The sequence below is a fragment of the Atractosteus spatula genome, chromosome 14 (assembly GCF_055471065.1).
Source record: "Atractosteus spatula isolate fAtrSpa1 chromosome 14, fAtrSpa1.hap1, whole genome shotgun sequence".
In the NCBI taxonomy this organism is placed as follows: domain Eukaryota; kingdom Metazoa; phylum Chordata; class Actinopteri; order Semionotiformes; family Lepisosteidae; genus Atractosteus; species Atractosteus spatula.
In genome coordinates this window covers 20,196,626-20,223,639 of record NC_142719.1, presented here as the reverse complement: position 1 = coordinate 20,223,639, position 27,014 = coordinate 20,196,626, and the positions used below count along the sequence as shown (strand labels likewise).

General features: G+C 41.9%; 1 protein-coding gene across 2 annotated transcripts in view; it reads right to left on the bottom strand.

Annotated features, from left to right (window-relative positions):
• LOC148820883 (adhesion G protein-coupled receptor L1-like) overlaps positions 1-27,014 on the bottom strand; it is a 200,631-nt gene that overhangs the window by 54,472 nt on the left and 119,145 nt on the right. For both annotated transcript variants that reach the window (XM_088932204.1, XM_088932205.1), the window contains 2 exons: positions 15,671-15,979; positions 893-996 (listed from right to left, as the gene is read on the bottom strand). In XM_088932204.1, the coding sequence (XP_088788330.1) occupies positions 893-996; positions 15,671-15,979 (413 nt within the window). The remainder of the gene's footprint in view (positions 1-892; positions 997-15,670; positions 15,980-27,014) is intronic.

Below are 27,014 nucleotides of genomic sequence, written 5' to 3'. Positions count from 1 at the left end.
CAGAGCAGGACCGTGTGATGTGATGAGAGATCGTTTCAGATCTGCCACCCACACCGCTACTGAAACTGCCGGCAGACGCAATGCCCGAATCAGTTACAGGACAGTGAGGCTCCATGCTGCTGGCCTTAGAGCAAAGCGACCTGTCAGAGGCTCTCTGCTCACACCTCCTAGACATCACACCTGACTGGCCTGGGCCAGACAGAGGCTATGATGGACTCGTCAGCAGTGGCATCAGGTCCTCTTCATGGATGAGTCACTCTTCAGCCTGCTCCACTCAAATGGGAGGGCCAGCATGTGGAGGAGGAGGTGTTGCATTTCTTTTTCCATCAGTATATTTTGTCCTACCAGATAAGTAGGAAATACCCTACATAGTGGATCAGTCCACCTCTGCTAGTGATGATAGCTACAACATGTCATAGCACTCATTCCAGAAAGTGTTCATAAATGTCTGGGGACATTTAAGAATGTTCAGGGATCTTCTCATTGTTCTCTTGGTTCAGCAGCTTCTTGTGACTGCCAACAGCCATTGTCTGGATGTGGAGGCTGTCTGAATTGACACTTTAACGAAGTCAGTGGTTTCCTCCAGCAACATCCCCGGTGAGATTGTTTACATCAATCTTTTCCCCATATGATAATGAAAATGCCTGGTGTGCTATTGCTTTACATACCTTAGGAATCATGGTAGACATCGAGGAAGGACAAATCAAATTTCTTTGATCAAAATTTGTAACTCATAAAGCACACTATTATTATATATTGTGGCAGGTTAGCATACCAAAATGGACAAACTTCCTACTCATTTTATGTGTTGTCTGATAGAAAAACCAGAATCTGGATAAACCCGTAGTCAAAGGTTTACATAGCAGTATAAGTAGCTCAGAAGGAGCCATACCTTCTGTGCAACCTGGCTGACCCAAGGTGAGGTGCAGTTACTGAGGTCAGGACCCCGTGGGTTCCACATGACTGGAGATGACAGGCACTGGAATGATGCAATACCTATAAGAGACAGAGACAGGGAGCAGGGGGAGAGGATGGGAGGGTTAAGAAAGAGCAAAGAAGACAGCGAGAGGATGGAGAGTGAACGGGAACAGACAGTCATGGGGGAATGAGACAGTAGAAAAGAGGGGGAAACCAGGAAGAGAAAAAGAGAGGGAAAAAAATAAGAGTCAGGAAACTGGGATACTGCAGAGATTGTGATCCGTCCAAATGTAATCAAGCAGTTTGGACAACATGTAGGGAAGTACTCTCAGAGAGAAGAATGAAATTAAGGGACTCCCATTGAGTCCCAGCAAGATTAAAGATCAGCTAAAAAACAAAGCACACATTATGAATTCAAATATTTGCATCCCAGCCTCATTCATTCATTCTCTTCATTCAGCAGAATCCCTTTCAGCTGAGATATTGATGAGGAACTGGATGTGCCTCCAGTTCAGGGGTTGATGGGTTTGGCAGTGGTTTTCAAGGGCACAGAGACCCGCAGTTTGCTCCAGCCATGCTCCTCAAACCAGCCACGCTTTGCCCACTGATGGATAAGTCCATTCCTATTCATTTAATTGTGGCATCTTGTAGCTTGGTTTGCCAATCTGACTGTATTTTATATTGGGTCCTGTAGCATTGGTGTATATCAAAATTGTCCATTACAAACACTGGTTAATGTTTTGTGTGTTAAAAACTGGTAGTTTTCTAGCATCATGGGTGAATTTAGGTTTTGTGAGATATTGTTTCAAAAATTTAAAATTGTCAGATGACATCAATCCAGTCCTATTATACCATTTTTAAATACTTGCTGTTATCTGGATAGAAGATGAAAATGCAGAATCATTAAGACAACTACAGTAAGTGTTAATAGTGTAGACAGGGAAGGGAGTTGGTGCAGTGGTTAGTGTTGCTACTTGGCAGCGCTGCAGCCCTGGGCTCAATTCTGGACCCAGTTCTGGACCTGGGGTGCTATCTGTGTGGAGTTTGTAAGTACTCCCTATGCTGGTATGGGTATCTTCTGGGTGCTCTGGTTTCCTCCTACAGTCAAAAAACATACAAGTAAATTAAGTGGCTTCAGTAAAACTGGCCCTGATGTGAGTGTCTGTGTTTTTGTTTGTATATGCCCTGCAATGGACTGGTGTCCTATCAAGGTTGTCATACGTCTTGCATGCTGGGATAGGCTCCGGCTCCCCTACAAACCTGAATTGGATAAACTGGTTAGAAAATGGATGGAGGGAATCCATGACCCCAGGTAAAGGGTATGTGCAACACAGACATGATAAATCAACCGGAATCACTTCACTTTGGAAATGCACAATGAAGTTTACCAGGGAATTCAAAATTCTGAAGCAGACTGAGAAAATCAAAGTAAACCTTCATTTTTAACTCCAACACACAGATGGAGCTGGAACCTCCAGGGAACACAAACAGTTTTGCTAGTTGTGAAATCAGAGTGGATCATTGGGAGTTGATAGTTCCAGTTTTTAAAGTGGTTCAACAGAATTCACATCAAATCAGTTATCAGGAGCAGAATGGTCTGTCCTAGAAATGAACTGCGGTGATTTCTGGTAAGAGAAAACTTTTCATTACTCAAGGAGCTGTAAGACCATGGAACACACTATCAAGTCACTTAGTTGAAAGAATAGACTTTAGAGGAAATATGCTATAGAGGCCTATTTCTATATTGATATACTGTAAATAGGAGAAAATAGGTGAGTTTTTTATTATGCTTCCATGGTTTTGTTCTTTGTTCTTATACTGATTTACCTTACTTTACTAGCACTTTTCTATGTTTTTATAGTGTCTTCACATTTATTAAACTTGACTACAGATTTTACATACCCAGCTCTAAAGGATTGAGTAACACAACTTTTATCACAGGGTAGGTATGTTCGCAAGCTTTCAGCAGATTCCTATGATACCACACAGCCTTGTTAGCACCCCTCACACACCCAAATGATTTTCATCCTTGTCTGCACATTCTGTAATTAACCACATATATCAATACACACCCAGCTGCACGGACTACAAGTTATCAAATTGTCGCAACACACAGAGGCCTACTGTCATTCCAATAAATAACATTTTGCATAATGTTCCCACATATTTTTGCAGTTGCTTGTGACAGAGGTTAAGTTTAATCTTTTAGTTTGTCAGGGAAGCTAAGCAGAATTAAACCATTCAGTGTCTCTCAACACCTGGAATAGGACATAACAAGACAGACAACCAGTTCTGAAACATACAACAGTACTCTTAAATAATAAAACAGTAATCTCCTTGAAATGATACAGCCTGGCTAACTGTAAGATGTCCTTGCGCCTTGTGATAGTGGAGTTAGAGGAGACGACAGAGTATCTGAGTGGAACATGGTTAAATGTAACACCCCATGTTACCCTACAGATCTCATTGCTATCATTAGCAAGCTGGGGATGTGGGATCAGTGAGAGTGTGAGCAGGCAGTAACCGATTGCTGACTGTCTTCACAGGGGTGAGGGAACTGGTGAGAGAGAGCGTGAGAGTGTTGGGCACAGATTAGCGTCAAGTCAAGCTCAGTTACCCACTGAGAGACGCAGAAGCTCCAGACGTGCACTGTCGCTTCCTGGTGGCTGTGAACGAACCGCACAGAGAACCACACTAAATGCACTCTCAGAGGTGAAGCGCAGACCTGTCTTTTGTTCTTTTTAAAACTCAGCTCAGTTCAGGTAAAACTTTATTAGTCCCTTAAGGGGAAAACGGTTTTTGCAGCAGAATCTAGCACAACAATTTGACAGAAACAAACATCACCCACAAAGAGTTCAGCACTACAGTGTTTCAGGAGATAAGTGACTTATTTTACATTGTTTGAGAATGAAATTGCAGAGGAGATGAAAGATTTCCTAAGTCTATAACTGGTACACCTACGGGCACAGAGGCATCTCCCAGATGGGAGTTGTGAAAATTCACAGAGGAGGGGGTGAGCCACACACTCCATATTGCTGTTATTAAATCCAATGCAGTTTAAATCAATTTTTCCTTCTTGTTCCCCATCCTGTTACAGTGGAATCTGATGCCATTTCCACTTGTACGGCTAACTCCAGCTAAACCACTAACGGGAAGAAACATATCAGGACTGAATTCTAATTAGAGCTTCTGATTTTCAGTATCTCTCACAGCTTTTCTCCTTTCCACTACATAATCAACTGACATCTATTTAAGATGATAATGACAGCCTTACTTTTAATGTTTACATATTATCATTGAAGTGATAAGAGTAAGACTTTGTCTAATCAAGGCTAACATTCTTTAGTAATCCAGGATAGCTGAGCTACCTAAACACAGCGAACTGGTCTTAATTTACAAGCTTTTACAGCATAATAGCTAAAATGACTTGTAAAGATTGGCTGAGCTTTACTTTTCCATTGAAGGACAGATAGTAGAAACGCCATGCCAAATGAGAGAGCAGTATTCTCATTACTGATTAATTTTTGTTAATGGCAAAGCAATTCTGATCAGATATAAGGTGGGTCCAAAATAAAAGATTTCATTTTTTTGCATTGTCTGGAGATCAGATGGTATTTACAAGATTGCAAGCTGAAAAGAAGATACCATGTTACCATTGATACCATTGGCCAGACGTTAATAGCAATGGGAAACAAGCATCTAATGTCAATATTTTACTTTAAAAAGGCCTTGCCCACTGCTGAGACTTCTGCAGAACGTCGCTGGCCCAATTTCCCCACACCGCTGCGCAAAACAATTTTGAAAGAAAAGCACTAGTACACTTTTAGACTGCTGTACTCAAAATAAACACTTTTGTGTTGTGTTCCCCAGCTCCCCAGAGTCCCAGCTGAAGCAGAGCTTTCTCAGTCTGTGAATCAATCTCATGTCACCTCAGACGGACTGCTAACAGTTTCCCTTCTTCCTCGTCACTGTTGCTAAACAGAAATGAACTGGCAAGGGGTGTCTGTGCAATCTTCGACTCTTTCTCCAGTAAAATGTGCTAAGTGCCTCTAACGTTTCACAGTTTAACTCTTCAGAAGACCGGTGAACTTTTCAGGAGGCCTGCAGTACCAGACAGATGATGTACAGTAGTTACTCTTATTTAGCCTGCCTAGGTAAGACATCCCTTTAAATTAATTTCTGGTCTTTCAGGAATGTAATTACACATACTGTACAAGTTAAAGAACTTAATCCCTCTAGTGCTGAATGGAAGAGACTGGAACAAACAATTTAAACTCAACACAGATGGCTACTTCAGGACTAACAGTAGATTAAGAACTTAAGACCACATGTTTTTCCAAAGATAAATATATCCAAATATAAAAAAAAAAACATTTTATTAAACAAAGGGTTGAGGGGATCTGGAACAAATCACTGAAGGAGATTCCCACAGATCTTTTAAGAAACAGACAAACACGATCTTTGGAACAATCTAATAAGCAAAATGAACAAATGATCTGCTCTCATTTGCAACCTTTCTTATATTCTTCAACTACCCCCCTCCCTAATGGAGAAGACAGGGCAGGAAACAGCAGGAAACACTGTTTTTTTTTGGTCCAGGCATCAGACCAATGTTAAGACCACGCCTTTTGTAAGAAGCATAATGGGATCTTCGATGTCAATTGTGTGAACAGGTCTTGTTTATTAAACCTCGTCTGAAAGACAGGAATTCATATAGTGCTGTGTCTTTTGTCTAGTACAAAAAAAAAGTTTCTCCATATGGATTTTTTTTGTTCTCTCCTCTGTGCTTGATGGTTTCACCATCTGGTGATGGATACACTGTTATATAATTCTATAAAATACCACGCTTCCACTTCCACTGATTTCCTTTTGATTAATTGTACTGAATAATCCTGTCTGTACAGTCTGTGCTAATCACTGTGAAGGCATTCTGTGACAACTTATTGTGAAAGGCACTATACAAAATCTGAATTGAAAATGAATCGTAACTGCCATATAATGTAAACTTATGTGGATGTAGATATATCTGAATGTACGGGACATGGTGGTGCACTGGTTAGCTTTGTTGCCTCACAAAGCTGGGGCCCTGGTTCAATTCCTGGAAAGCTATCTGTGTGGAGTGTGATCTCCCCGCATTAAATGGGTTACGTTGGGTGCCCTGGTTTCCTCCCACAGTCCATACATACTGAATTGGCTTCTGGGAAAACTAGTCCTGGTGTGAGCGTGTGCCTTTGTTTGTGTCTGTGTGTCTGCCCTGTGATGGACTGGCGTCCTGTCCAGGGTGTACCCTGCTTTGGGCTCATTGTTAGCTAGGATAGGCTGTGGCTCCATCTCAACCCTATATTGGCTAAAGCGGTTATAAAAAATAAATGGATGGATATTTGAATTTTCCAAGATTGTAAGCTTGGAAAGGGTCTGGGTTCTTGTGCTTTTTGAACCATAAACTTGAAAACAGGAGGCTACAAACAGCTATGTTTGTTCAACTAAGCAAATAATTAGCTCACCAAGATATCAGAGAGCTAGAACTCAGAGGGGAACTCAGGAAGGAACCCCAGTGGACCCCTGAGTCAATTGCTTGGTCACAAAATCCATTAAAGGATGTCAGCACTCTGTGATACCCTTAATTTGTATTTTCCGAACTGTATACAGTTATAAGATTCTCTGGTTCAAAGTGGCTTGAAGAGGTGCACCACATTGCATCACAGGCTCTTGTCTGAAGGCCTGTGACTCTAACTGGTCTCCACTGTCATTCCTGACACAAAGCTCTCTCCTAGTTAAGTGGGTTGTAATATTTAGTCAAGATCTGGCTTGCGCCACAAGTCTTTTTGGTTGTACCCTGAAAGGACACTAATACTGTCTCAATTTATAATAGCGTCACCTGTCTACTGAAAACAGTTAACTTGAAGTAGATAATGTACAGTGATTATTGGGAAAATATAGACATTACCACAGACCTACAGTAGATTATCATAGCCCAAATATCATATAATAACACTATTGAGCAAGCTTGGCACTGGCAGTTACCAGGGAAATGAGATACAGTTCTGAAGTAATCCTGCCTCAGTTGGGATATAATTGCTTTTCAGCTTGCCTGACCACTTCAGCAAAATCACCCCCCTGCCCCTGTCCTTTTTGTGTTCAGACCTGCTGCTTTGTGGGGGAACAAATGGTTTTTCAAATAAGAAATGAGAGTGCAAAACGAAAATCCTTTTCTCGCCGGGAATTTGAATCCAGGCAAAACAGGGCTTGCTTTAAACAAGAGGAGCAGAGACACAGCTTGCTGCTACAATCAAAGGCCTGTCTCTTGACATCCAGAACCCCTTATTCCGTATTTCAAATTAAATGTCTAAGGAGGCTCATTTGTAGTTTATAAGATGTAATTTTGCAATCCCTCTCCCCCTCCCATCAGTATTTTCTGGGAGGTAAATGGAAAATCTTTTACTCTGCTTGTGGTCTGTTTGTTCAGGTGGGAGATCAAGCTGTTTTCATCCAGTTTTGTGTTTTCAAATGTCAAACCCAGTCAGACGTCAGCAGCGCAAAGAGAGGGGATCCAGAGGTGTGGGTTCATGCTGTTATTGCCTCTGGTTTAGATTGCTGCCGTGACCTGTTTGTTGGTTTCCTAGCTGTGAAATTGCACAGGACAGCAGCCTTTTTTCTTTTTTTTTCTTCAAAAGACCAGAACAAAATTCTCACATACAATTTCTTTCAACAGGTTACTCCTGTGCTCATATTGCTACAGCAGCTACTGGTGCGGTTTGTGGTTTGTAATCAGGATATTTGATAAAAAAAAGTAACAAGCTCGAAATCACATATGGAAATGGACTGATGGCAGGGCTACTGTATGTTGACCCAGGAGTCACAGCAGTTAATGTTAGTGGCCTTGGTGACCAGTTGCTGGTGGTCTACCTCTGGACCAGAATTTCCAAGCCAATGTTCCAGTATGGTGACTGGAGACACGTTGCTATAACACATGATGACCTGCAGATGAGATATTAAACTGAGGTTCTGGTTATTTGGTCATTAATAATCCTACGGCACTGTGGCATTACTTCAAAGAGTAGGGGTGTTAATCATGTTGTGCTGGCCAAATTCCACTCTGAACTTGCACAGCCTTGTTTTTCTCACTTGTCTAATCTGATTGGTTAAGATTCTGTTGGCACAGAATAGCTGTCGTATTTCACAGGTGGGGGATCATGGGGGATTAAAATGGGATATAAATGTAATGAATTGTCATTATATTTCAATAATTCTATAAAAAAACTGCACACTCATCCTTCAATTTTCTCTAATGCAGGAGTTTCTTGAATTTTAAAACAGTGTATTTAAAGTGCTAACTGGCTCTAAATGTATCATAGATTGCTAAGGTAAAACAGGTGGGTTTTTCAGATTCTTCTACTTAATGTCTCATATATAAACACATTAGGGCAAGCCTGATTGTTGGATCAGACATTAATAGAATTTATAGTGATAGTATTGCATCTTTAACCTCATTGGATTCATTTGGGCAGCTTTAATCTTGCTGAATGGCCTCATCTGGTCTGGCACATATATTTCATCCCAGACATGATCTGTGAGGCCTGATCAGTTGCTCCAATTTTATGATTCTCAGCTGTCCTTGATAAACGTGAGTCTCTTACACACACATACTGTACATGTGTATTACTACCTTTGTATGAACATCCCATGAATTCAGTCCCAGTAGTGTCATGCCCCTGTGTCTGGGAGATCCTCACTTTGCCGAAGTCTCCTACAATCACTGTCCTCAGCTAGCACATACTGTACTAAATCTGTATTTCCAGGCTCTAAACCTCTTCAACCCAGCCAGGAGCCTTTTACTTGACAAAAGCTACTCGGCTACTCAAGGATCGCTGATCCTTTTTAAAAAAAATAGACTGAAATGTTTGTATAATCCCACATTTGATTAAGGAAATGGAGATACAACGTTTTGTACTTTAAACCCTGTCCACTTTGGAAAAAGAGCACAATGCATGAATGATTCCATCTGTGAGCAGATAAGTGCATCAGGTTACCTCATCTGCACTTACACAGCTCTGTCTTCACATGAGCGGCCCATTTTGATATTTCTTTGAAAGAACTGGGGGGGGGGTTCATTATGTACTACAGAATGTTGGTAATAGAGAAGGAACTGAGAAAATGCAGGAGCTTCTTTCTCTCTTCTTCTCTGAGAAAGACGCATACGATTTTAATTAAAGTTCTAGAAAAGGTAACTCATTCCAGTCTATAGGAAGCTGAAAGCAAGTGGGAGACAGACATTTCCTCTGCTGTCTTCTAGAGAGCTGTCTGGGGCTGTGTTCAGGGAACACCCGCTCACACTGCACAGAAAATGCTCAAAGATAAAATAATTCTGGCTTGTCAGTATATTTTATACAAAATGCCTCCCAGCTAAGCAATCATAGTCTTATCTGTTTCTCTGGGTGGTGATAGGGGGGTTGCATGATACAGTTCAGCTACTGGATTCATCCCCAAAATTAGGCTGCAGTCCAACCAGGGCTTTGGAGCTGTTTGAATGCCTTTTAAAAACCAGAGATTCGAGTCCCACTGCTCTCTCCTCTGCGTTGTCTCGGAGGCTGAACTATGTTTAGAATGCGTAGGATCTTTCCGCAATCCAGCCATGCTTACATTTGCGCTCATGTCCTGCAGGGACTCTCACAGATGTGGAGAAAAAAAAATAAAAGTGCCTGGATGATAAAGAAAAGGAGGGGGGGGGGGGAGAACAGCCTGTGATGACAGAAAAAGCAACCGAGAGAGACTGAAATAGCTCTTCAAATAGGCTGGGACTGTAGGCGACTGCCTTCTGGAAATTCAGCTCTCAAAGATTCCCGCTTTCTCTCTCTGTCAGGCTTCAGGGGATCAGAGAGAAAAGCAGGATCTCACACCTCCCTTAAGGGTCTTTACTGTCTTGAGCCTGCTATGGTACAGGCTGGACGCTACAGTCTGAAGATCCCTGGTTCAGATCCGGGCTATGCCACTAACTGCTCACTCTGGACAGGCCATTCATTTGACCCCTAGTCACCTGCAGACAAGCACATGGCAAAATCATGGAGCATGAGACAAACATCCCTGATGCAACTTTCAAACACTCATTGCTTAAAATATTTTAACCCTGCACTGAGAAGCTGATCAGTATGTGTCCCACAAGAGTGAAATATTTATAGCCCAATCCCATCCAACATGCTTCCAGCAGAATCTTCTTCATCTGGGGCTGTGATGAGGGGAATGGTGTTTGGAATTGCATATTGTATTCACTGCTTCCGCTGGTTTTCTACATGATTTGAGATCTGAAGATTGTTCCAACTGGGAAGTCATTTCCATGCTCTCCCAGCTAATAACACTTTCACTGCATCTAGAGACACTCAAATTTTGATCAAGCTTTCCAATCCAAGATCATGAATGTATAAATAATATCCGTTCACTGAAGCTGGTTGCACTCATTGCTACTAATAACTTTTCATGGTGAATCACAGCAATCCAAACAAGAGCCTACAGCTTGGATCAAGCTCTTGACTGAAGATGGGAGATTTATTTGAAATATCAAAAGAAAAATCACAAAAAAACAAAACAAGCACCATACAATTTGACAAAGGAAGCAAGGCATGACATGTCAGATGTAACTGAGTACCCCTTTAATGCAAAATATATATGATCAGCTGTCTTTGGTTGAATTCTTGAGCTATTTTACAAGGAACTAACCTCTTGGAGCTGGCTTATATGTGTCATTTAAGTAACAAAACAAGCTTGCAAATTGTGCTTTGGCTTCAATACAAGCAATCGCAAATTGAAATGTAAATGTGCACAGAACTACGGATGCTCAAGCATCTCATGTTTGCAGCCCTGGATGAACTTGATTCACTTTCACTCAGCGAAGATGTTGATGTACAGTACATCACACGCAAACTAATTAGCTTCCTTAAAGCAAATTCATTTTCATTTAGCTTTTGTCTCTGTGCCAGAAAATCAGACTCAGCTGTGCTCAAAAAGCGCAACAGAGCTGGAAAGACATTTAGGAAAAGCAGAGTGATTCAACTGTTGGACAGAACCAGTTTCAACGGGACAAATGCAGAACTTCACAGCACACCAGGTGGAACTGCAACACTCTATGCTGCATTTGCAATGGTGTCTGCAAGGCTACTCTTGCATGATAGCTTTATCCAATTCAGGTGCAGGTGCAGGACTACATCACTCTGATGATGCAGAAAGGTCACAGATTTTCACTACTTCTACAAATTTACAAATAACAACCTGACCTGAAATGATGTCAGGATCTTACTTAATCAACAGGTCATTGCGGTTCAATGACCCCAGGGTCCTGTCAGATTTTTTCTTGAAGGAGACCAGTGAAAGGGGTTTGAACACATTTATGAAGTCTGCACCAGACACTCAACTCCTTGTTTCATCTCTAAATTTACTAGCTCTTTATTTTCTCCTGTCCTTCTTTGGCAAATAAGTATTGAATACTAAAATCCCCCCACTGTCTCCCTTGATCAAGAGCAAATAGATCTCATTCTTCTAAACCTGTCTGTATATAACATTCCTTTCATATAAGCATTCTGGTCACATTAGGGTCGTGCTTTGATTGAAAATAATCAAAACTTTGACTGGCACATTTCTAAACCTGGAAACAAATAGGTATTAGCAATAAATGGGACTTCTGTTTCTGGATTAGGATGCGAAACAGAATACTGGATAGGCGAGTTTCTCAAATTAGTTTCCTTTTTTGATTTGAGTGTGATGGCACTTTAAAAATGAAAGGAAGGAGAAATTTTTTATCAGGGGATTTCAGAGAAGCCAGTGCATACACATGCTCAGAGCACCAAAGCAAATTGTTGTAAATCATGTTTATTTGACTTACATTAGAACATTTACTCTTTCCTGTGCATTTTCCGGTATTTTTACTCACAAAATGAGTAGATGTAAACAGAAAGTATTGCATGGATTAAATGTTATAATGTTAATGCTATAATTTATTTATATTTCCGATTCTTAAATCAAGCGTTGATGTTTTTTTCCGACAGTAAGCAAATCGTGTTTTATAAAGAGCCCCAGAGGATGAGATCATTTTGTTTTGCTTACTATTTTTTATTTTTTGTTCATTTGGCTGATGCCTTTATCCCGGCAGACTTAAAACAATTACAATACAAAAATATAATACATCATAATGCTTATGAAAGGTATTGCTCTGCAGTTTCATTGTCAAGAAAAAAAGCAAGTTAGACCTATTGATTTTCTTACATTCAGTCAAGCAAAAGACTATATGAAGGTAATTATCAATGTACAGTATCAATGTACTGTATAAAGGTACTTATTCAGTTCACCTGGTGTTTATTACAATCAAGTCTTCAGATTCAGTAATTTCCATATGAAAGAGAATGTCCTGTGTTCTGTCCATATTTCAGTTTTTCAATAAATCCATGTACAGCAGTTTCCTTTAGGAAATGTATCTGCATTTCTTGCCAACGATAAGAATCAGAAAAATTTACAGATTTGATAGGGCATTGGAAATATTTGATTTATCAGCATGTAAAATTCAGTGAAGGTGGCTATTTTGTGCTTTCTGACATGGGGTGTTTTATTCTTGACCATTTTCAGAACTATTTTCAGAATTATCAGGACACAGGACATTCTCTTTCATATGGAAATTACTGAATCTGAAGACTTGATTGTAATAAACACCAGGTGAACTGAATAAGAGACAATAAATGTTGCGAATGAGAAAGACTTGAAATGTCTCAGGAATTTCAGGTAGGCTAGTCACCACCATAACTTGGTTGCCTATGATTCCAGCATATCGACACTGATTGATAAGTGAACTGGCATGAAGTCTTTAAACTCTTTAGCATACAGACTACACACTTTCAGAATATGCAGCCATCACACTCACACTTTACAACTATAGGAAACCATAGTAAAGGTACAATAATTCCACTATATATCTCATAAATGTTTTTAAATACGACTGAGAAGGAGGTAAGGGAGGTGTTCCTCTCTCTCTGGTACAAGAATCAGTGGACAATCCTAATGAGACAGTAACTGGAAGTTTCAAATTAAGAAGATGCATGTACATTGATTTAAATGCACTTGAAATGCAGTGCAGAAACCATGCCAATGAGCAGCAATCCCATAAGTCTCCATTAGGTGAAACAACCTTACAAAACTCATAATCAGCCCCTTTTGGAAACAGATTTATAATCAGAGGCCAGGAGCCATGCTGACAGAGTTCTCGGAGGGCCGTGTTCACTGGCTAAGTTTTTCGAGCGTCATTAAAAAGACCACTCCATTTGCTTAATGTACCTGTACATAAAAATGATTTCACAAAAAAACTAAAACCAAGGTAGACATACAGTATCGGCATGATTTCCCAAAAAGGGCTGAAGGTTCTGCGAGTAGTGCAGACTTAGACCAACAAAAGACATCAATCAAGGCAACCTCATATGAAAATCTGGTGCTTTTCAACAGCACTATTGCATTTAATTAAACGTATACAGTGTACACTTCTCAGCTGAAAGAAACAACTTCTTTAATGTGATTTAAATAAAGCATCTAACAAGCACATCTCTCTCTGAGGCGCCTCAGTGTGTTATTGAAAAGAGTATTTGAATTCATTTGCTTAATGGTTTTATTTCACTTCTTACAGTTCTTCGTTGCTCTTGAAAAAGATTGCTGTTTGTCCTTCAGGTGAACTATTTTCTAGTAACATCTGCTTTTGGAAATACTTTTTTCTAGTTACACTACAGTGTATGAAGTTAAGTTAAGAAGCACCAGTCTTTCACAGACTTCAGTCCTTAATATTTTGCCAAAGTGCTGCAGAAAATTGTGCGACACTATTTGGCCTCCCCACTATACTTCCTAGAAATGTGCTTTGAGAAATCTTTTAAAAAGTTTGAGTGATTTTCTCAGGACCAGTTAAATAGTATTGAACTGAGACAAAGTGACAGCACACTACACACAGAATAGAACTAAGGACACAGAAAAAAATCCAGTCTCAAATTCCACAAAGACCTCATCCTTCTAAGTGTGCCTTAGCTGACTTTATTTATGCTCTTTTCACAGAAAAATACTTAAAGGCAAAATATTTTTTGAAGAAATCAGCTCAACTGGCCAAGCCTTTGAAAGACAAAATATTTTCTTTCATTTGATTCCCATCAGTGTTAATTAGTGCTTTGAGAAATAATTTAAAGAAAAACATTTGAAAATTTTGACTGAAATGTACTCATAGAATGGTGGTACACAACAAATTATTCCAACAACAGGTGAATAAGCCTGAAATATAGAGGAGGTTGTTGAAGGACATGATAAAGTACTGACTGGCTAAAATACAGGATATGCAAGTAAAGTCCCTGAGTGATGCTTGGAATGGAGAAACAAGAAAAAACTCAAAGTTACAGTATGCATATATGTGTACCTTACTACTGATCTCACACCAACCAACAGATTATTGTTGTGTGGCTTTGATGAAGGTCACTTGTCTAAAACTGGCCATTTTTAGAGGACTGACATTACAAGGGAAAATATTGGTTCTGGGAAGAAACTTGTCCCCCCTGTGTGCAGCATCATTTGTCAATTAAGAAACACACACACACAATGACTGGCATAGATACAGCACAGTAGAATGTTTCAAGCCACCTCTAGCAGTCCGAGTTCACCTCCTGCTTCCATTTGCCTTCTGCTTCCATTTTGCATCCCCTCTGCCCAGGGATTTGACATAATGTCAAATTGTTGCTTAGAGTTTCTCTCAATTCTGATCTTAAGGACTCCCACACCTGCTGAGTTGTGGTCCACCTTTAACTGAGTATTCAGTAAAATAAAAAAAAAAACTTTATAAACCTTATAATAGGCTTAATGTAATGTCTTTAATTGTTTTCAGTTCATAAACACCAAAAAGTTGCTTTTTAACAACTGCAGTTCTTAAGTAAATCACAAATTTCCAGCCTTTGAGTAGACTTGTTGCATCAATTAAAGATGGTGGAATCAAATCAAATCAAACTGATCCTTACTTTCCCTAAGGGGATTTGTCTTGCACATCAAGAGTTCATAAACATACAATATTCCCAACAACAATACAACATGAAAACAGTACAATATCATTACACAGATATTATAATTCCCAGTTCTGCTCATGCGGACTCCCACGCCTACTGTTTTTTTCTTCCATCTGAACTTATCTGACCCCTTAAACTTATGTTTAAGAGTGGAAAACTCAGGAATTCTTACGTATCCTGTTACTGGATCCATTGAGGTTCAACTACATATTACTAAGATGGGTACAACCAAAACCTAATGGATGTGGGGTATCCAGGAGCAGGACTGGGTACCCCTTGCTTAGACATCTGAGGCTCCTTAAAGTATGGGACCTAAGGCCAACAATACAATTGAGTCCTGATGCTAAAACGCATACACACATAATACCAAGATTCCAGATTTTTTTTACAACCTATAAAAAAGATATATTGCTGAAGCACAGACCTGATCCTGATTCTGACTCCAAAACCTGACCCTGCCCTCAAAAGATTTTGGGGTGAAAGCAATTGCAATAATTCAGCACATTCAGCTCATTCATCTTTGTGGTCTTAGGCCAGATCCCATCAAATGTTTTCTTGAACAATCCCCTGGACACGCAGTTGTGTTTGCTCCAGACACATGCAACTCTTTGTGTAAAGAGGTCCAGCCTCTCAGCAAGCAGGCAGGGGAAACACTTGAAACTAGTCATGAACAACGGGAAGGTTGAGTCACTCACCGAGGGACCCTTTCGGGCAGGGTCTGTCCACTGTCTCCCCCCTCTGTGTGGAGGGCCACTGCACCCCCCGGGCGACACGAGCCTCGCACATCTGCTGCTCAGGGCCATGGTAGGGCGGCGGGGGCCGGCGGGTGACGGGGATGGTGGCGGTGATGGGCCGCAGGTCGGGCACCTTGTTGATGGCCCCGATGGGGTGGGAGGTGGGCGGCAGGGGGCGGGCGGTGGAGGAACTGGCTGTACTGGCAACGGTGGCTGACCAGGGCCTCACGGAGGCAGTAGTAGTGGTGATCTGGGTGGTGGTGAGGGGATCTGTAAAACAAAGCGCCGCCTCAAGATCTTGCTCTACGGATCTTTGGGATCAACATTCAAAACCAAGACAACCTTGATCCTGTCCTGTGATGGACTAGCGCCCCGTCCAGGGTGTACCCTGACTTGCGCTCGTTGCTTGTTGGATAGGCTCCAGCTTCCCACAACACCCTATGGTAAAAAAGCGTTGTGGCAAATGACATGACATGATAATCTTGATCCATGAGCCCTGATGGTAAAACCATTGCGCAGTGTTTATGAAATACGGGAAGTCTCACAAGGCCTTCCTACAGTAGTTCCCAGCAGTCTGCTAACTTACAAAACCCATCTGAGATGCCTTCTATTACACAGATTTGTTTTCAATTGACTGATAAGTAAACCAATTGATTTGTTAATCATCTTGACTCTGCAAATGTAGGGTAATATATTATCTCTCTTTTTGCGTTCAATATTTTGAACATATATTTAGCATCATGAAATCGTGTGTAACTCCTGTGTGCTGCTGACAAAGCATCTATCATACAGTACAGACAGTCTCAGATGTGTGATTCAGGTGGCATGATAGTGCACTAGTTAGTATTGCTGCCTCGCAGCACTGGGGCCCTGGGTTGAATTCTAGACCTGAGGTGCTATCTGTGTGGAGTTTGTATGTTTTCTCGAGTTTGTGTGGGTTGCTTCTCTCCAGTCTAAAGACATACTGCCAGGTTAATCGGCTTCATATTGTGAATTGCGCACAGGACTTCTGATGAGGACAGACGATGGTTGTAACACATACCATGTCAACAGTTGTAACATACTGTTTAGCTGGTGATGAATCCAGTCACTGTATTAGTACTACTGCTGCTGGAGGACCCGGACTAGAATGCTTTCCTTATGTAATCTGAAGCTCCATGAAGAAATTAAGATCTTTCTTTTTCCCCACATCTGACACCTTGTTCAGCTGACTGTAGGATTAAAAGCTGCTAATGGACTCATCGCTGTAGGACCGTGTGTTACGATCCCTGCCTCCCGGCAACGAAAGAGGCAGAAGAAGGCGTAGTCTTAGTTCATTAGTCTACCTATCAGTGTACGCTTTCACCACCACACCTCCGTCTCATCTTGTATTTAAGCACTAGTCTTTCCCTACCTCCTCGCTCAGTATTGGTTTTCCTTTCGAGCTACTTAGTTGCGCTACGCCTTCTACCTCTTCGTACTGTTCTGGTTCCGACTTTGGTTTCTCCCCTTTTACTACGTTTTTTGGATTACGGCTCGGCTTTGGTTGCTCTCTCTCAGTTTGGATCTCTGGCTTCCCCTGGACTATTGGCTCTCTCCTTCGTCTACGGTTTTGGATTACGGTCTGGCTTTGGCTACTCTCTCCCTGTTTGGATCACTGGCTTCCCCTGGACTCTCGGCTCTCTCCTTCGTCTACGGTATTTGGATCACGACTTGTCTCTATCGGCTCCTGCAAGTGGGTTCATTACTTGGTTTCGGTTTCACTGGCCGAATCCTTAACAGAATACTGAGCCACTTAACATGAACCCAGCGGAGCAAGAGGAATTTCGCTCGGTTTTGGATCAGCACTGGCAAGCTTTACTCCAGTTACAGGCTTCCGTCCAACAGATTTCAGCGCACCTGTCGGCAATGCCGCCTACAAGTAATAGTGAAAGTAACGCTGGAGCTGCCGCTTCGGCTCCGCCCCCGCCGGCTTCTACACCCGCTCCTCGACCTCTTCCACTTACACCACCTGACAGGTTTGACGGCAACCCTACGAAATGTCGGGGCTTCTTAGCACAGTGTGCGCTGGTTTTCAGGCTCGATCCGGAAACTTTTTTTCTCCTCAAGACAAGATTGCCTTCGTAGTTTCTCTGTTAACTGGCCGTGCTCTGGATTTGGCTACTGCCCTACTAGATCGCGGGGCTCCTGAGGTACAGGACTATGATCTCTTTTTAGAGAAATGTAAGGGTTTTTTTTGTCGTTCCTCAGCTGGACAAGACTCCGCCTACCGCCTCTCATCTATCCGCCAGGGCCGCAGGTCTGCACAGGATTATGCCATTATGACTTTCGAGTAGCAGCAGCAGAGACTCACTGGGAGGATGAGGTCCTAATTTTTCTTTTTCTGCAAGGGTTATGTGAAGAAATAAAGGATCACCTGGTAACTATGCCACAGTTGGGCAGAACTTTGGAGGAAGTAATTTCCCAGGTGTTGGAATTAGAGTTTAGAATTCGTCAGAGGAATAGAGAAAGATCTCGGACACAGATACTAGAGGTTCCTTGGCCACCACCTGCCAACACTCTAGACTCGGAACAACCTACGGAAACTGCCCGCACCCGGTTAACTCCAGAAGAAAGAGAGAGACGCAGACGAGAGGGCCGCTGTATGTACTGTGGAAAATTAGTACACTTTAAAGCTGACTGCCCTGCTTTACATTAGTCTTTGAGGCGCCTCCCAACTACTCAAGATCCTGTGGTGAGTGAGTTAACTCAGTCCTCTAAGTTTTCCTCAGGATTTTCTATTATGTCTACACTGTTTTGGGGTAATAAACAGACGCCACTTCTTGCTTTTATTGACTCGGGGGCAGCGGGGAACTTCATCGACGCTTCCTTAGCTCAAGCTTGGAAATTACCCCTGACCCAGGTGACTCCTCCTCTTCGTGTACAATCTATTGATGGTTCCCCAGTGTCTCCAGGACTTATAAGATGGCAAACTGAATTAATAAGATTGCAAATTGGCACCACACATGTGGAAGATATCTGGTTTTATCTCCTCGAGGCCCCATCACATCCCCTTGTACTAGGCTTTCCCTGGCTCCAACAGCATGACCCTAACATTTCATGGTCCCGTAGAGAAATTTTAACTTGGGGACCCCAATGTATTGGTAGTTGCTGTCGTCTGCCTGTAAGAGTTGCACTCATGGAAACGCCCCCTTCTGGTGTTCCTACAATACTCCCTTAATATTCTGATCTACAGGAAGCCTTTAATGAGCAAGAGGCCTTGGCTCTCCCACCCCACCGACCTTATGACTGTGCCATCGACCTTTTGCCAGGAACTATTCCTCCTAAAAGTCGTATATTTCCGCTCTCCAATACGGAATCCGAGGCCCTGAAAGTATATATACAAGATTCTCTGAAGGCTGGAATTATATGCCCATCCATTTCACCTGCTTGTGCCAGTTTTTTTTGTGGAAAAGAAGGATGGTGGGCTCCATCCCTGTATTCATTATCGTGGCCTTAATGAGATCACTATTAAGAACCAGTACCCTTTGCCCCTAATTCCGGCAGCGCTTGAGTCCGTGCATGGGGCCAAGATCTTCACCAAACTGGATCTACGAGGGGCCTATAATTTAATCCGTATTCGGGAAGGGGACAAGGGGAAGATGGCATTCATGACAACCCATGGACATTATGAATATTTGGTCATGCCTTTTGGTTTGGTAAATGCCCCGGCAGTGTTTCAAACCTTTATTAATGATATTTTTCGTGATCTGCTACAAAGGTTTGTCTTGGTATACCTTGATGACATTCTAATTTTCTCCAGTACCTTCCAGGATCATGTTCTTCATGTCAGAGAAGTACTCTCCCGACTCATAAAGAATAAACTTTATGTCAAACTGGAGAAGTGCACTTTTAATGCTTCTAGGATTCACTTTTTAGGTTACATCATCTCTCCAGAAGGGGTGGAAATGAACTCGAGTAAAGTCTCCGCAATTACTGATTGGCCCACACCCAAGAACCTTAAACGCATACAACGGTTTCTTGGCTTTGCCAACTTCTATAGGAGGTTATTCGAAACTTCAGCTCGGTGGTTGCTCCCATAACCTTTTTAACTCGCAAAGGACCCAGACAAGGTAAATGGACCCCTCAAGCAGAAGAGGCATTTCAGCACCTGAAACACCTTTTCACTACTGCCCCCATCCTGAAACACCCTGATCCTTCTTTGCCTTTTGTTGTTGAGGTGGACGCTTCTGGCCATGGTGTGGGCGCTGTTCTCTCTCAACGTCATGGAGAAAAACAGATTCTTTACCCCTGCGCCTTCTTTTCTAAGAAGTTATCCCCTGCACAGATGAACTATGATGTTGGTAACCGTGAGCTTCTGGCTATTAAGTTAGCATTGGAGGAATGGAGGCACTGGCTGGAGGGAGCTCATCATCCATTCTTGATATACACAGATCACAAAAACCTGGAGTATTTACAATCGGCTAAACGTCTATGTCCTCGCCAGGCCAGATGGTCCCTCTTTTTCACCAGATTTAATTTCCTTATCACCTACACTCCAGGCTCTAAGAACATCAAAGCTGATGCTCTCTCACGGATCCACAACCCCCCTGAGGCTGAACTGCTTCCTGAACCCATCATCCCTTCTGGTAAATTCCTGGCAGCTGTCAGATGGGACATAGAAGTCGTAGTTAGACGCGCCTTGGCTGGACAAACTGTACCTCCTCAGTGCCCTCAGGACAAGTTATTTGTCTCAACCCCAGTCAGATCTTCTGTCTTACAATGGGGACATGACTCCCGTTTCGCCGGACACTCTGGATTCCGACGTACCTTGGATTTCATCTCTAGAGACTTCTGGTGGCCAACCATGGTTAAAGATGTCAAGGAGTATGTCCAGGCCTGCTCTGTCTGTTCCCGAATTAAGTCTTCTCGGATGAGGGCGGCAGGCCCTCTTCAACCCTTACCTTTCCCCGACCGTCCTTGGACCCACCTCTCACCTCTCTTGATTTTATTACTGACCTTCCACCAAGCCAAGGATACACGACAGTCATGGTAGTAGTAGATCGTTTCTCTAAATCTGCCCATTTTATTCCCCTACCTTCCTTGCCTTCAGCTAGGGAACTAGCAGACCTGTTCGTACTGCATATCTTCCGCCTTCATGGCATCCCTAAAGATATTGTTTCTGATAGGGGCCCCCAGTTTATTTCACGATTTTGGAAGGCGTTCTGTAAGTCACTGGGAGCCTCAGTTTCGCTTACTTCAGCTTACCCCCCTCAGACCAACGGTCAAACTGAGCGTATGAATCAAGAACTGCTAACCTACTTACGGGCATATATCTCATCTACCCAAGATAACTGGGTGTCATTGCTTCCATGGGCAGAATATGCTCATAATCCTTTGTATACTTCTTCGACTGGCATGTCACCCTTCAAGTGTGCCTTAGGTTATCATCCTCCTCTTTTCCTGGACTCCCCGTCGGACACAGAAGTTCCATCTGTTAAGGAGTACATGTATATCACAAACCTGCAGGACTTCTGGAGGAAGGCTAAAGCCGCCCTTCTTCACACTGCAGCTCGGCAGAAGACCGTGGTGGATTGGCACTGTCGAACCATACCCAGATTTCAACGTGGACAATTTGGCTGGTTGTCTTCCCCCAACCTTCCTCTAAAGCAACCTTCTGGCAAGCTTGCTCCCAGGTACATCGGTCCTTTTCGTGTCCTCACCCAGGTTACCCCTGTAACTTATCGGCTGGCTTTGCCTCCTACCCTCAGGATTCACCCTACATTCCATGTTTCCCTCCTTAAGCCCTTTCGCAGATCCACTCTGTCTAAACCGCAACAAAAACCCCCACCGCCTCGAGTAATTGATGGACTCCCTGCCTACACCGTAAATAAGATCCTAGATTCCCGATGGTCTCGTGGATCCCTGCAGAACCTAGTGGATTGGGAAGGCTACGGTCCAGAGGAGCGGTCGTGGGAAAAGGATATACTGGATTCAAACCTGATCCGGGATTTCCATCACAGTTTCCCTAATCGTCCCGCTAGGGTGTCGGGAGCCGCCCATAGAGAGGGGGGTAATGTTACGATCCCTGCCTCCCGGCAACGAAAGAGGCAGAAGAAGGCGTAGTCTTAGTTCATTAGTCTACCTATCAGTGTACGCTTTCACCACCACACCTCCGTCTCATCTTGTATTTAAGCACTGTTCTGGTTCCGACTTTGGTTTCTCCCCTTTTACTACGTTTTTTGGATTACGGCTCGGCTTCGGTTGCTCTCTCTCAGTTTGGATCTCTGGCTTCCCCTGGACTCTCGGCTCTCTCCTTAGTCTACGGTATTTGGATCACGACTTGTCTCTATCGGCTCCTGCAAGTGGGTTCATTACTTGGTTTCGGTTTCACTGTCCGAATCCTTAACACCGTGGTTAAAATACTGAGAACAAAATGCATCCAGAGATACAGTAAGTCTTTGTAGGAACCCAGAATTCAAAGCAGGTACTGTAGTTCCATTCCCTTGAGCAATTTCAGATATTGCAGGGGGTGTTTCTTAAAACAAATAAAATGGGACAAAGTGAATAGTATACAGTATTAATACGTTTTGTTCTTGTTTCCCTTTGGGCTTACTACTACTAAACTTACTAGTTTACTACTTACTTTACTTTACTACTACTACCTGTTACTCAGCTGTGTTATTACTTGTGTTTTACAACAAAATGCTATGGAAAAAGATCAGTGTTTAACCAGTAAAACCAAATTATTACCATAATATTAAACAAGTAGGCTCCACAGTGGCTCAGTGGTTAGCATTGCTGCCTCACTGTGCTGGGACCCTGGGTTCAGTTCAAATCCTGGGGTGCTATCTGCATGAAGTTTGTTTATTCTCCCCATGTTCACGTGTGTTTCCTCCAGGGGCTCCAGTTTCCTATCACAGTCCAAAGACATTCCGTCCTTGACGTGAGTGTGTGTCTGTGTGTGTCTTGTGATGGACTGGTGTCCTGTCCAGGGTGTACAATGCCTTGAGTCTATTGCTTGCCAAGATAAGCTCAGGCTCCCCTGCGATGGTGTATTAATCAAAGCAGTTAGAAAATGGAAGGATGGCTATTATACAAGCATTAGAGTACTGTACCTATAATTTGATTTTTTAAATTTTTTATTCAACTATAACTGCAGTTAAATGACCCTAGAAATATCACTATTTACCCAGTAAAACTAAATGACCCTAATACTATTTAGTAATCACATAATAATTAACATATGGCTGAGATATGACATATACATATGCTGTATATATACAGTACTGTATATACAAATACACATAGACATATAAAAGCTTACTCAACCATTGTAACTTATACATAGACTTTAAACCTACGCACTGCATAGGGATAGTTGCCCTATAAGCACTTGACAAATCTATCTTGCATTGTGTAAATTAAATTTCCCTGGAAAAAATGCACAGAGCAGAAAATCTCCTGGTTTGACAGAAAAATGCAAATGACTTAGTTTTTTTTCATCAAGAGAGTTACAGCCCTCCCTGCAAGGCATTCAGTCAGATCTATAAACATATATTTATATTTATTTAGTGCTTTATGCAACTAGATAGGTCAACTTCATTTATAACAATGACATTGAGACCCCTTTATACAGCATGGCCTTTACTGGAGCAATCTGAGCAAGGTGCCTTGCACCAGCAGTGTCCCATACTGGGATCTGAGATGAAGACCACTCCGTCCAGGGTCCAGAACCCCAACCAGCACTCCATACTGCTGCACCCATTCTCTATTCCCCCCCACACTCCTGAGAAAACATCATCACTGCTGGGGCTTAGCGCCTCACAAAGTACCTCTTCCATATACTCTGTGCATTTTGACAATCCACATTAGAGATGAGTCATCTGTTGATTAGCATTTGATGAATCATTCATTGTCCCAGTGGTTAAAGAACATAGCATATTACAGTGATGGATGTTACATTAGTAAAGATTCGCCACTCGCAAAAACAAACAGAAGTAAATTAAAGGTGGACAGAAAACACACTAATGTGAGGCATTGTTCTCTCCGTATAGGTGTTGTCAAAGAAGTTTACCTTCGCGGCTCTCCTGTTATTTCATTTCACGCTTGCTGAGGATCATAAAACAAATATGATTTTTCAACGCTCAGTAGTTCCAGCTCAGATTATTTATTGTTTACCATGCTATTTTTCACGAAAAATAAACTTACCAAAAGGCTCCCAGAAAAGATTTTGTTTGAAACAGACAGGCAAACAGAGTGGTGGGGAAATTAATTGATATTGCACAGGGTTCTGAAACATAGTATGTGTTAAAATAGCACAGCGTAGTGCAGTATATTATTGTTAGCTACAGAACTGTGCAGGTTTACCTTAGCCCTAAAGAGTAATAACCCTTCAGGGATTGTAGCTGGCTTCTGTAAATGAACATCTCATTTTTACTAAGTGACTAATGGATGGTTCTTATTATAATTAGCTCTGCAAGAGTGGAAACCATCAGACCCTGGGAATGTGACACATTTAAAAGAAAAACAGGTGAAAGACTAACAAGGCAATTCTATATCTTTTAATTATTTTATTTGTTTGCATATCAGATGATTTTTATCTGCCAACCTAATGAGGAAGATTGGGTGAGAGCTGCATTTTTGCAGGCTGCTGTGCTTTAGTGTGGAAAGGGAGGCTGCTTACTAAATCAAGGTCTTTCTCTCGCCTGTTTTTGTTTAGCATGATTCTTATTCCAAAACAGCCGTTCAGACAGATGAAACATAGACTGGATATTCTGGTGGCCATTTAATTGGTTTAAATGATCCACTTAACAGAAAGACTTTAGATTAAAAGAATTTTATTGCAGTATTTTGTACACATTTAAAATGTACAAGTAGATAAAGTAGTCCTATTTATTGTGTGGCATACCGTAGCTTACGATAATGCCTTTTGTGCAATGCAAAGCGTATAAGATATGAAAATATTTGATTTTATGTGTGGCCCATGACAAGATCGAAAAACATTTTGAAAGAAGGTAAAAGCATCCATCCATTTTCTAACTGCTTCATCCAATCCAGGGTCGTGGGTGAGCCAGTTCCTGTCCTAGTATAAAACAGGAGCAAAGTGTGATTCAATTTGGATGGGATGTTAGTCAGTTGCAAGGCAGACACACAGACACAAATGCACACTCTTAACTGGGAATTTTTTTCCATAAACCAGTTAAACCATCAGTATGTCTTATGACTGTGGAAGGAAACCAGAGTATCCGGTGAAAACCCAAGTGAATGCATGGAGAACATAAAAACTCCATGCCGATAGTACCCCAGGAATTGAACCCCGGACCCCAGCGCTACAACACATTAAAACTAAACACTGCAGCAACTGTGCTGCCCCAAAACAAAAATGTTAAATGTCACAGATATTTGAAACAGGACTAACTGGCATGTGTTTGTTAATGTGTTGGATATACTGTATATGACTGTCTAAATATTATTACTGCTATTCCAAAAAGCTGCCATGGAGTTAATGGTCTCACACGCTGTGAAAGCAGATCAAAGAGAGTCTGAGTTCTGAGGAGAACTACACGATAACAGGGAGCTAGTTGGCAGCAAAAGTCATGCTTTCTCTGTCTCCGATGCTTCCCTAAGTGGTACGCCTAGCCCTATCTAGTCATACAGTACACAGAAATACTACACATTGAAACGCTTTTAAACACCTTTGTTCATTTTTGTTGATTTTTACATCAGTACAGTGTGAACTGCCCCTTTTCAGCAACAGCTTTTTTTTGTTTTGTGTTAGCTGTGTAAATTTATTTAATTTGGTTACTGCAGATACTGGATATACTGTACTGTACATACTGCAATAGAAATGCTATAGCTTGTGTGTAGCAGGTTTCCTGTCCCTTTAAAGAGATACAAGGCTATGGTCTCAGAGGACAGAGATGATCTCAATGAATACAGGGACCCCTTGAGGACCCTGAAAGACTGCTCGGAGGGTCCCAAGAAAATGGGAAATGTTACACTTGCAATTCTGGTAGTATGTTGTTTTATGCTGAGGAGAAGCTCTGAGAGTGTTTAAATTGATCCTTTTGATGTAAAATATGGCTTCTGAGTTCTCATTAGAAATATTATAACAATTAATGACAGTTTTACAATTGAATTGGATTTTGTGGATCGCCTCTTGTTTTGTTTTCAATATACCCACCCAATGTGGAACTGGCAGTTGATTCTCTGCTGTTTCTCATGACAATGACTGACCCTTCCACCTACATGGGGAGAAACTGTGGGGGGAAGGGCTCTTCATTTTTTGTAATTATTGCTGATGTAAATAATAATAATGGACCTGGAGAAAAGTGTATTGTCAAGTTTCATATTGCAATTGAGTAAATAACTGAGTCAGCCATAAGAAAACTTTACTGCTGCCAGGACAGATAGCTGTAAAGTAAATGTGATGTTAAAAAAAGACAATGTTTCATTGCTAACTGCCTGCTTGCTAGCTGACATTCAGGTATATTATCCTTGGCACTCAATGCACTCTAATATTGGCACCTATAAAATTGAATTATGGGAAAGAAACAGGAATTATGGGATTGACTGTCCTAGCCTTTATACTAACCTTGTTGAGTAACTGCAGATAGAATCCTCCAACCCACAAAGACATTTATCTTTTCATACACTGCAAGATCTGCAGCAACCTACAGAATGTTGCACTCAACTCCTTTATTAATGTCACCATTTTGCAGGAAGTCCAGAAACAGCCCTGGCCAAGACTTCCAGCCAAGAAATGCCAGACACAGCTGGTAATTGACCAGCCTGTCCCAGGGCTTGAACCAAGACAGCTGGATTCCAGAATAAAACCTCTGCTCTGAGCAAGCACACGTTCTTACCACAGCTAAGCTGCTCAGAAGTTTGATTCTGGTCCAAATTAGAGAGTTTAGTAGTTCAGTCAAATTCTAATTGTGACAAGAAGAGGTGAGATAATAAGTATAAAAGGAAAGTGTACTTAATATTTTGGTCTCTGGTGTTAACTTGCGTGGCTGACAAAAAGACAGCCAAGGTAATGGCTCACAAATCCCCTCCTCACTTATGAGGAATGAACCAAGGAGGCAGCTACAAGGGAAACTTGAGGAGGAGGAATGCAGAAAAGTTGCATGTAAAGCGGTGTAAAGCTGGTGTGTATTTCTAAGCAAGAAAGTGAAAGTGTGAGATTACCTCTTGACCTGCTCCCAAACTTATGTTAAACAGAACATTTGTTTAACAACCTCCATTCTTTTTTAAAAGGATTTTTGGTGAAGGATAGGATGGCCAAAGGAACAATGCTTATTAGCATTGCTACCTCTCAGATCTGGGGTCCCGAGTTCAATTC